The sequence below is a fragment of the Nestor notabilis genome, unplaced genomic scaffold (assembly GCF_000696875.1).
Source record: "Nestor notabilis isolate BGI_N333 unplaced genomic scaffold, ASM69687v1 scaffold12019, whole genome shotgun sequence".
NCBI lineage: Eukaryota > Metazoa > Chordata > Aves > Psittaciformes > Psittacidae > Nestor > Nestor notabilis.
In genome coordinates, this window is record NW_009943278.1 from 3408 (window position 1) to 14977 (window position 11570).

Here is an 11570-nt window from a genome sequence, read left to right on the forward strand (position 1 = left end):
AAGGCAGCAGCACCATCCCAGGTATGGCAGCTCACCTCTGAGCTGGCTCAAGGGGCAGCCTGGGGTCATGTGGGGACTTGGGAACATGAGAGAAGGCAGGAGGGGGACGCAAAGGATAAAGAGGAAAGCAGATCCTCTCCAGGCAAGGAGAGGTGAGTGGTGTGCTCCAAAGGCTTGTCTGAGTCTTTCTGGCACCAAGACGGCTGCTCTCAGACATGGGTTGTTCAGAGGAGCTTTAAGTGCAATTCCCAGGGTAGTACAGGGCACCTGTGCAACCAAGAAATTCCTCTTGCATCACCCTCTGGCACACTGTGTGGGGTTTGAGCCTTCATTAGGAGGAATTTGGCGCTCAGGTTATTGGGCATCTGACATATCTTGCACTGCCATTCCCACCGCTCATGGTTAAAACTGCATCCTGGAGTGTCTGAGCTCTCCATGTGCACGTGAGGCGGAATGGCAGCTGGCCCTGCTGATTCAACCCACTTTGGCAAGGATGAAACTTTGGTGGGTGTAGCCTCTCTCCTAGCAGAGATGGGACCTTGTTCTTTAGGAAAGCACCCTGCTGCCTTATTTCTGTTACATCTTACATGAGAGAGGCTTTCTGATAAAAATTGAAGGATTTTCCAGCCATCAGTGTGAATTTACTGCTGTCCCACAGCTGAGGGGGCTGTCCCTGTACTAATGCTTGGACTAGAATCCAAAAGCAGTGTTGTCTCACATTTCCAGTGGAGAATGAAGGCTTGAATGGGTTCACAGGGCTTTGACTCATGATGCTGAGCAGGATTTGGCCATGACAACTGAAGCCGTATGCAACCTGTGGTGCTGGCATGGTGCTTGCACTGGGTCACAGGCTGTAGGTACCCAGCCGTGCTGTGACACCGGGTTTTGGGGAGCAGCGCCTGCTCCAACAGCCATGGCAGGGCAGATGTAAGCTTTCCTGAGTGGGATGCTGCTCGTGCTTGCTAAGGAGGAGCAGGAGTGGGAAAGGATCAATTGAAAGGTCATTAGGATGCCCTGAGCTGATGATGGCACCGTGGGAGCCTGTCTAGCCTTCGGGTGAACCCTGGGGCCTTTTCCTCTGCAGGGTCAGTAGGTCCAAAGCAAGAGGGAAGTGCTTATGGGGTTGGGTTGCAGCTCCATCAAGCTGGAGAGAAACTGCAGCACTGGGTAGTAAATAAAGATGCTTTTTGATTTGCTGCCCGGTTTCTTGTTACACAGCTGCTGGAGGGAGCGGGGAGACGCCAAGGTGACAGCGGTGGAAAGGGCTGGAAGTTGACGCATGGGCGAAGGGGGACATCACTGCATCACACACCTCCACATTGGCCTGGCTCTGGATGACAGTGTTGGGGCCATACCTGTCCTCATGGCTTCAGGGGGGCTTCCTGACCAGAGTTACAGGGTGCATGGTCACCCTGAAAAAGCTCTCAGTGGAGGCAGGGAAGGCTGCCAGGGGCCACCTTGTGCTTGTGGTGCGGGTTATGCAGGAGCGGGTATTTTCCAAGGAGCATAAGATTTTTTCCAGAAAAGGTATCGGGTCTCCCCAGCATCAGATATCGCCCCGCCGACAAAAACTTGCTCTCCCCTTGCTTCAGAGCGTCTCACCCCTTTCTTTAGACTGAATGTGGAGGAAAAAATGCCTTTGTCACCTGTGCCACCAAGCAAGTCCCTTCTGGGGGGCCGTGTCTGGCTTGGGGGAGGCCGGCAGGCAACCTGCTTGTTAGCCACAGTGCTTGCAGCCAGCATGAGTTTAACTGGGTATGAGAGATTATTTGGGTGTCCTGAAGTCCCATGTCAGCAGCTTCAAGAGCGGCACTGGCTGGCACACATCTGCCACCCCAGCAATGAGCTGCCAGTGCTTCCTGCACCCTGGGGACACCAGCAATCAGGAGCTGCATGTAAGAAAAGAGGGGAAAAGAAAAGCATCATTGGTCTTTTGTCAGTTGGAGATCTGGCTGACGATTCTGCTGCACCAGGCGCGTGCGTGACTCAAGCAGTGAAGGTGATGCTGTGGAAATGCTGGGGAGGCCCAATATACACCTGTTGGCCGCTTGATAAAAACATCAAGGTGAAAAGGTGTTGGTGGCAAAACAGTGCAGCTAGGAAGTACGATGCAGGCACAGCCTAGTGCTATCCATCTGCTCCTGCGTAATATAGATCAAAGACCCCACAGTGTGCTCTGGGGACTAGTGCTACTGGAAAAGCTGGTCCAGGTCCCATCACTTGCTATTTTGAGCCAGATTTGTTTCTACGGCTGCTGCCTCTCTTGTCCAGAGCCCTGGAGGGGTTTTGCCAGCCTTGCAGGTCTCTGCCAGCTCAGGCTGAGCAATACGATGGGCATCAAAGCACGTGCAGGCGGGATGCCCCTCTCAGCCCACCCAGACAAAACCTCTGTTTTGGCTTTTCTCACTGCTGATTCCTGTCCTCCTACTGTTCAGGAGAGTTTGTGACTCGTAAAGCACAGCACATTTCTATCAGCGATGATTTGAGCTATGTGCTAGTAAAAAATTGGTAGCAAGGGTGGCTTTATTGCTGGCAGGACTGTAGCGGTGCCCCGGGAGAGCTGGGCTAATTTCCTGGCTGCGTTGCAGACTTCCCCTGTGACCTTGGGCGAGTCATTTAATCTATCCTGGGCTTCGGCTCCATCTCTGAGCATCCCGGGGGGGTGAGGTAATATTCATTAACTGATATTATTCTCGAGTTGCTCAGATGCTATGGTGATGAAGGCTGGATGTGAAACCCAGCATCTTGGCTGCGTGTTAGCAGGGAGAGAGGGTGCTCCACTTGAGATTTAGCATTTTGAGTTCACCTGTCTGGCCACCATTGTTATTTGGCTGTATATACACAGTAATGGTCATCAATGAAGGACTGTAATGCCTTGAAACATTCATGGGTTTTGCCTCATCCAGTGAGGCAATATCACTCTTGCTTTACACCTGCAGAAGCTGACATGGAGGTAAAACTGTGTGCTGGAGCTGAGTCAGGGGAAATCTTTGGGTTAGTTAGCAAATATCCAGGGAGTTTCTTTTTTAATCCTTCACACAAGCTAATACCCCCTTGGCCCTCCTTGGTGATGCCTTAGGCAAGTTTCCCGTGGGACTGCTTTGCTTCTGAGGGATGTCTTCTTGGTCCCAGTTCTCATCAGCAAACACGGCTTGTGCAATCAGCCCCTCTATTGCCTGAGCCTCAGCTGCATGAGTCTCTCACATGCCCAGGGCAAAGGCCGCTCCCTGGCAAAACCCAGCTTTCCTCAAAAGCAGCTCTAGGACAGCTTGAAACTTCATTTGATTCTGGTTTGGGTGAACATGTGTTCATGTGGCTCATGAAAACCTATAATCAGAAATAAAAAAATCCCCCAAACTCCCAATAATCATTCTAATGATCTCCCATGCAGATGGGGGAAAAAAATAAAAAATCATGCTGTTGAAAGAGTAGGGGGAATAAAAGCCTTTCAGAGGTAGGCTGAAGTGGGATTTTACAATGGAAAAACTGCTTCAATGCAAACCTTGTCTGACTGGAGCAGCTGACCAGTGGGGCGAGTGCAGGGAGCCAGCCTTGCACCAGTGGCCAGCTCAGTGCTGCCGGTCCTGCCCTGCAGCATCCTGACATGTCTGGGCATCAAACCCCAGGCGTGCTGTGACGGGGGGCTTTGCCTGGGGTAGGTGGCAGAGAGGGGTGTCTCGTGCCATGTTAACACTGTGCCTTTGTCTCCAGGTGCAGAGGATGTGTGCGGCGAGGAGGATGCTGCTGCTGCTGCTGGCTTTCCTGGCCTATGAGCTGGATTCAGCTGCGGCGTATGGCACAGCGGAGACCCTCTGCGGTGGGGAGCTGGTGGACACGCTGCAGTTTGTCTGCGGGGACAGGGGCTTCTACTTCAGTAAGTGCTGGTCAGCTGTTGGCAGCAGGCAGGATGCTGCTCCCACCCCAAGCCTTGCTTCAGTGGAGCCGGGATGGGAGGGAAAGGAAGAGTTTCCCAGACTAGCTGGGAAGGCTTTTTGTGATTGCCTTCTACATGGTGGTAGGCCTGGAGATGAGTGAGAAAAGCAGTGTGCTCGGGGTGACACACGCACCCCTCTTGCACTGATTTTGAGGACTCTCTAGTCCCATGAGGGAAGTGGGTCCTGCATTTGATGCTTGGAAAAGTCAAATATCGCTGGGGAGCCATAGGTGGTTGGCTCACCGATGATGTTAAAATAATGAGGATGTCTGCAGCCAGCTTTCTGCTGAGCTCAGGCTCTGGCTTATTTTTAAACCTTGCTGCCTATGTGCTGCACCTGAGAGCAGGCAGGGATCTGGGTGCTCCCCCTTTCTGGGCACGTTTTGCTTGGGAATGGCAGCAGTTTCTAGGCTGCTTCCAAAACACACTTTATGGCCTGCTGGGTACCCAATGGTGAACTTGTCGCTGAAGAGGGATGTCTTACCATTCTTGCAGCACGGCTAATGCAAAAAAAATGCAGTGTTTCAGTTGTCCACAGAGTGCAGGTGGCTTCAGGACAGTTGGCTGGAGTGGGTTTTCCACCAGGATGCTTGGTTGTTTGGACTGTTGTCATTAGCAATGCAATGGCTTAGCCGGTAATCAGGGAGGAGGAGAAAATTGGTAACAGTGGATGCTCAGTAATCTATGGGCAAAGGTGTCTTGAGTTTCATGCCTTGTTCTGGTGTTTTGGTCCTCTGCTCATCTTGGGAGTGGGAAGACCCTGTGTCTTGCTGCCCCATGAGAACTGAGCCACAGAAAGACTGACAACGTGAAAGATGCAAACCAAACAGGGGGAAGCGGAAGGTGATACCAACTGTACGTGATGCTGTGCACTTGGCAGTCTTGTCTCTGCCTTGGGAAAAGGAATTAAGAAGTCATTTTCACGTTACAGGGTGTTTTTGGAGTTGTGGAGTTGAGAGCCAGCCTCCCTCTTGTTCCAGTGTGTCTGTGCAGAGAACAGGGTGCTGCGGGAGACTACCCTGGATGTCCCGTCCCAGCCTCGGTGCTCAGCCAGTCTTGGCTGATGCTGCTAGCTGAGGCTGGGCAGGGAGAAGTGCAAAAATCCTCCATTCAGCAACAGCTGTGTAACTTTGGGCAGGTGGTTGGGCTGGAAGTGGCTTTGCAGCTCACTGGGGTGATCACCTTGCCCTATTCCAGCTGAGCAGCAGATGGTTGCACCATGCCCCAGGTGTTGCGTGCAGGCAGCACTTTTGAGGACACCCTGTGGACACTTCCTTCCTCTTGCCAAGTGGCAAGGGTTTGCCTGTCAGCTGCCCTTCCTCATCTCCCCCTTCCACCTTTCCTCTACCAACAAACCCTGCGCCGGAACTTAAGCAAGGCGATGGGTCCAGGACTGGCCTTACTGGTGCATCGAGGAGGCAAGCTGCTGTCCCGCTGTCACACCTCTTCCTCTCCCTCCTATATATAGAGGAGCACCTATCTCCCTCCCATGGTTTCTCTTCCCTCCTCCCTTTCTCTGGGATGAAAAGTAATGAGGCTTTTGTTTTACGGACAAACTGACCTCTTCTCACCTCAAGTAACCCAGCTGTCCAGGCCAAAATAAAAACACTTTTGAAGGCAGAGAAGTTGCTTGGTTCCAAGTGGCCAATCTGATGCTTGCAACTGAATTCTTGCCCCTGGTTTTTTTTTTTTTTTGTCCTCTCCTTGTCCCCCCTTCTTCTTTCCGAGTATTTCTGCAGAGCTCAGGTGCTAGGGGATGAAACCAAGTTTCATTTTAACCCCTTCAGCATCTGACCAGTCTGTGCTGTGCAGGGCTGAAGACATTTGGGTGATGGCTCTACCTGATGAAGGGTTTGGACATCCCCATCTTGCTTCACTTCTTCTCTCTACCTCCAACAGCTGGCCTCATAAAGTGATTAATTCTCCTGACCATATTCATCTTCACTCCTAAACCCTCATGGCTGCACTGTTGTCACCATGTAGGCTCAGTAGGGCATTAGTTATATTACGTGATCATGGGTTTATGTGTTAAAACTGGACCTGGTCTTGTCATGAGTACTTCTCAGCATGGGACATGTGACCTTGTGTTAGCACAGGCTGCTCATAGTCATTTGTACAGGAGATAAATTACTTGGGCAGCCTTGTCCTGCAGGTGCAGGTGAGCCCTGCTGGATGGGGCTTGTTGCAAGTATCCAACTGGTAATTTCGGCAAGAAACCCAAAAAATGGTACAAAAATGCATTATCGGTTTTCTGCTGCAGCAGTGATTTAAGATCTTAAACAATGCACTACATTCTTACAAGAGAACACTTAGCTAGCGAAGCTGCCTCTGGAATGCAGCACTGTTTGCGCCCATGCAAAGGGATGCAGCATGCTGACAGTGTGCCATTCCCCTGACATCTGGTGACGGGGAAGTATGCAGCCTAGACTGAGGATGGTGCACCCCCTGATAGCAGGGATGCCCATCTGTCTGCTGGCTTGGGAAGCGAGTCTCAGCCTCCAGTTGCCCTTGGAGGCATCATGGCTGGCTGGTTCTTGGGACTGAAGATGTTGAAGTTGCCTCTGAGAGCTGAGGCTGCAAAAAAGCTACACCAGCTGGGGAAGGAGCCGACAGAACCAGTGTTTCCTGCCACAGGACGCAGGGTGGGCATGGCAGTGTGCACCACTCCAGCCCTGTGCTGCATCCCAGGGGTGCCTGGGCAAGCTGCAGCTGGAGCCATGCATGCACTGTACTCTGCCCCAGCTGTGATTCCTCCCCTCTGTGACTTTTTAAGGCTCTTAGGGCTGAGCTGCAGGTGCCAGCAAGGTCGTGACATCCACTGTGGCTCTGTTGTTTTGGGACCCCCTGTCCCCGCTCACTAGCACCCATCCCAGGGATGGCAGCATGGCCCACAGAGGGATGCTGAGTGCAGCTCCGAGTGAAGAAAGCAGGGCAAACCAAGAGGAAGCCCTGGCTGCGAAGTTGCTGTCATGCAGTGCTGGCAGGGAGGGGAGAAGGGGCTGCAGAGGGAGAGGCGTCGGACTTCTCTGTAAACAACAGCTCCCGTTTCCTCCTTTCCAACAGCTGATAAGAATTTAGCTCTTTGCAGCCGCTTGTGCTGACAGGGCACATTCTTGCGCACCCGCCGCTCCTCCAAATAATACTAGGAAAAAGCAGGGGGGAAAGTGCGGTGCCGGGATGGGGGAGGGACAGGCCAGGGGCACTGGGACGGGGCCCGGTGCTGCACAAAGGCCCCCTTGTTGCTCCCAACATTCCTGTGACAGGGGTACAGGGACTGTTTACACCCAAAGTCCCCTTCCACTCGGCTTGCCGCCTGATTGACCAGACGAGAGGGGACCCGGCCAGAGTGGCACTGGCACCGCGCACCCTTCCCTATGGCATCCGTCTGGCCCTGGTGAGAGTGGGGAACCTGGAGCAGCAGGGTGGCAATGCCAGGGAAGGGAATCTCCTGTCCCCCTCCGGTGTGTAGGAATAGCTGTGCTGCAGGTATGCGGCCTCTGGGTTCTCCCAGGAATGGGTTTGGGTTTGTGCTCCCACTGGGATGCCCAGCCCTCTCTGTCAGAATAGCCTACTGCCAGATGGGAATAACCCTGGGCAGCCAGAGAGCTTTGCACCATTGGACTTTGCATCACTGGGCTTTGCATCGCAGGGCTCAGCCCCTCAGCAGAGCTGTGGGAGGTTGTGGTGAAGCACAACTTGGAGAAAAGAAAGCATAGCCATTCATTGAAGGCCGAGAGGAAGCGCGCTTCCTCAGGAGGAGGCGGTCATTGCTGCAATGGGAAGTGGCTCATGTGGCGATGCAGCCCGCTGCCCGCACAGCTCTCCCATGCAGGCAAGGGACGGAGGAGCAAATCCTTCCCTGGGTTTGGCAGTGGCAGTAAAGCAAGATGCCACCCATGGGCAAAAGCCAGGAAATTCAACCTTTAGTCCATGCGTAAATTGTGTTACGGAACAAACATTTTTCCCAATCCAGGTCAGCAGCGATACTGCTGTTAACCACCAATGTCCTGGCATCTCTTCCTAGGGTTGTTGTCTCCAGGTACTTTCAGGGACCAAATCCCTGTTTGTTTTGTTTGCCTGGTTTTTTTTTCCTAAAGTAACTCTCCCACAGAGGATTGTATTGGCATTTGGCGAGATCCGTACGAACAATTATGTAATGGAAAATGTGCCCTATTGGACCATCGCAGCAGAGCTGGCAGCAGCACCAGCAAGGGGAACGGCATGCAGTGGCTTTATGCAAGAGAAGGGGCAGCGCATGGGGCTGGTGGCCACACGTGTGCCCACAGACCTGGCAGGGGCAGTGAGTGGGGAGAAAGGGGCCATGCCACCACGGTGGTCCTTGCCGGGAGTTCAGCCTGGTGGTGCCATACTTTGGTGTTTGCAAATGTGCTGCTATGATCTCCCCACATGCTTCCATGCCACAAAGTGCCCGTGTTGGCAAAGTGGTGAAAATGGTCCCACTTTGCTTGTTTGGTTTTTTTTTTCCCCACCCTCTTCTTTCCAAACAAACATGTAGCTCCAAGCGGGCAACTTCTGATTTTGAGAGGAGACATGTAACCTTTCAAAACCTCAACTTCTCCCCAAACTGTGCGTGTTGTCACTTGTGCAACCTTCTGTTCAGCGGGAGTGTGAATGCAGCCCTCTGGGGATGTGCTAGCAAGAGGGGGTGACTTCAATTTTTTCTCTTTTCCTTCCAACCTCTCCTTCTGCCCATGCTCAGGATGCCTTTCTGGAGCAACCTAATGCTTCAGCAACCTGCCACACACACAGGTTTGGGCAGTGGGGTCAGTAGGTGATGAGTGGGGGCTATACGTGTTGCGGGATGCAGCAGCAGTGCATGTCTCCCATACACCTTGCTGGGTATTGCATGCATATAGAAGAATACATGCACCTGCTCCTAAGCCGATTCCTCTCCCCCATCTTCCTTGGGCATTGCAACCTGGATTGCCTTTGCTGGCATCATTCATATGGCTGTGGGCACCCAACACACCTGCCCTGCCTTTAAAGGGAGGGCCTAATTCAGTGTGCTTGTTGGCCACAAGCATTTACAGAGAGAAAGTTAAACTCCTCACAGCGCTCCCTTTTCTGAGCCTTTACCAAGAGAGAACTGTTCTTTTCACCTTTCCGCAGGGCTGGCTAAAGATTGTGTCTGAATTTTTTTCCAGAGGATAAGAAAAAGAAAAGGAAGGTGGTGGCTCAGGGGAGATAAATGTGGAAAACAGCATTTGACATGACTGCCGAAGGTGCGCTGCATATATGAGTCAGCTGCCCCATTGCCCTGTGCCCTGATGCTGCACTTGCTCTAACAACCTATGAGTGCAGTGGCAATGCGTGAGCATGGAGCAGAGGGCTCCCTGCTGACTGTAACAGAGAGTGGGTGTCCTGCTGCCAGGGGCTTTGTTGTTGCAGAGTCCATGGTGAAGTATGGTTGCGGGTTTTGCATGTCAGCATTGCACACATGGGATGCATTCTGCACGCAGGACTGCGTTGAACATGCAGGTCTGCATTGCACAGACATTTTCGTATTGCACATATGGGGCTGCTTTTCACATGTAGGGTTGCACTGCACATGCAGAAAACTCCTGTGCTTTGTACTTTGTCCTGAGGCACTTTGGATGGGCACCCGGATGGAAATTCCCCCAAGGAAAATTGGTCAGCACCTTGCAAGCCAGGGCCCTGAAATATTCACCGAGGTCAAATACTTGAGTGCCTGCTTCATCCAGGGTGCAGGAGGGGATCACAGGTTGTGCACGCAGCCAATGTGGACCGTTTTGTGTGTTCCTGCAGGCTGGCTGGGAGGTGAGGGCTCAGTATGGCATGGTAAGCAGCATTAGACATTGCATTTCCACTGCTCTCTCAGTTATTCCCATGCCCAAATTCTCCTGGATGGAATGTGGTACAGGATCCAGTTTGGAAGCCCCACTGGTGTCAGCTCTGCTCCCCTCCCTTGGAGCACCTTGTGCAGGGAAAAGGTGCTCATGGCAGTGTATGTAGCCCTAACTGCAAACTCCACAACAGCATAAGCACATAACATACCATGCACAAAAGTGCAGAGAAAATCCCTTTGTTTTGGGCCAGTTTGTGTTTTGGAAATCGCAATTCCCAAGCAAATTTGTTTTGCATTAGAAATTCAAATTTGCCCATGTCTTTTATTTCGAGAGGGGAAGGAAGACCAGCAAAACTGATGTAACCCTTTCCTCTGGCGTGCTTTGGCCATTATTAAGTGGCGATTATGAGATGTACTTGGTTGTTGCTGCACTGGACACGGGCTTTTTCATCCTTCTGCAGGCAGAAACAGGAGAGGAACCCTTATTAAAAGATTAAGTTTAATAGCTATTCTTGGCAGGTATGGGAGCCTGTATTCTTTCTGCAGCTGTCTCAGAGCTGTCCCATCTGGTAAAATTTAGCTGCCTTGGTTCGCTTCACCTGCCTGAGCGTCAGCTCGGCGGAGGGAGGTTGGCAGCTGCAGCGCCGTGCTGCTTCTTTCTAATAAAACTCGCTTGCCAGGATCAACATCGGAGACGGTCGCAGTAATTGGTGCAGTGCTGGTGGCTGGGCTGGGCTTGAGCTTCCTTGCTTTAGCTGCACCCAAAAAGGCTGCCTGCACTGGAAGTATAGGAGGGGAATAAATCACCACCGTAGAAAGTGTCTTTAATTAGTGCTGCTCGCACATGGGGAGCCCTGTTGGCATTGATAGCATTTGTCTGGGACAGTCTTAATGTGAAACTCGGCTGGTTTGCAGGCGCATGTCAACTGGTTTGGGAGAAGTGCTGCTGGTTTTGAAGTGTGGACCCACCAGCCTCTGGTGGCTGGTGGAGGGATGCCCACAAAGGGATGGCTGCTGTTGAGGTGGGAAGAGGGTCCAGTCCAGGTTGACAGCTAACACTGGGGTCTCTGCTGTTGCAGGTAGACCGGTGGGACGAAATAACCGGAGGATCAACCGCGGGATCGTGGAGGAGTGCTGCTTTCGGAGCTGCGACCTGGCTCTGCTGGAAACCTACTGCGCCAAGTCTGTCAAGTCCGAGCGTGACCTCTCCGCCACCTCCCTGGTGGGCCTGCCAGCACTCAGCAAGGTAGGAGGGCTGTGCCAGGATGGCAGCACTTCTCCAAAACAGGTAGCAAGAGAAAAGATGGGAAGGCCATGGGTGGGAGAGGACAAACGCTGGCTGCAAAGTCTGCTGCTTCTGCAGAGCCTTTCAGAGATGGTCACCGTTGGCAACTCATGCCAAATACCCTGTAGAAAGTCAGCTTTAAATGAGGTGGAGGACCAGAGATGAGACAAATCATGGAATAGTTTGGGTCGGAAAGGACCTTTTAGTGTTGTCTGGTCCAAACCCCCTGCAATGAGCAGGGACATGTTCAGCTCATGTTGCTCAAGTTGCTCAAAGCCCTGTCCAGCCTGACCTTGAATGTTCCCAGGGATGGGACAATGTTTCCATGGGATGAATGGAGTTCAAAGAGGGGAAGCCCATTTGGAGGGCTTGTGGAGAGGCTAACATTGCTATCTCATCCACTTGCAGGAGAGCTTCCAGAAGCCCTCACATGCCAAGTACTCGAAGTACGACGTATGGCAGAAGAAGAGCTCCCAGCGGCTGCAGCGGGAGGTGCCCGGCATCCTGCGGGCTCGCCAGTACCG

At 52.5% G+C, this 11570-nt stretch overlaps 1 protein-coding gene across 1 annotated transcript; it reads left to right on the forward strand.

The window, feature by feature from the left end:
• Window positions 1–3720: 3720 nt before the first annotated feature.
• Window positions 3721–11564, forward strand: IGF2 (insulin-like growth factor 2; the record flags this gene model as incomplete). Its single annotated transcript, XM_010021845.1, has 3 exons — window positions 3721–3874; window positions 10841–11007; window positions 11455–11564. Coding segments are annotated over exons 1-3 (431 nt in total), but the record flags the coding sequence as incomplete, so codon positions are not given.
• Between the last annotated feature and the right edge of the window lie 6 nt (window positions 11565–11570).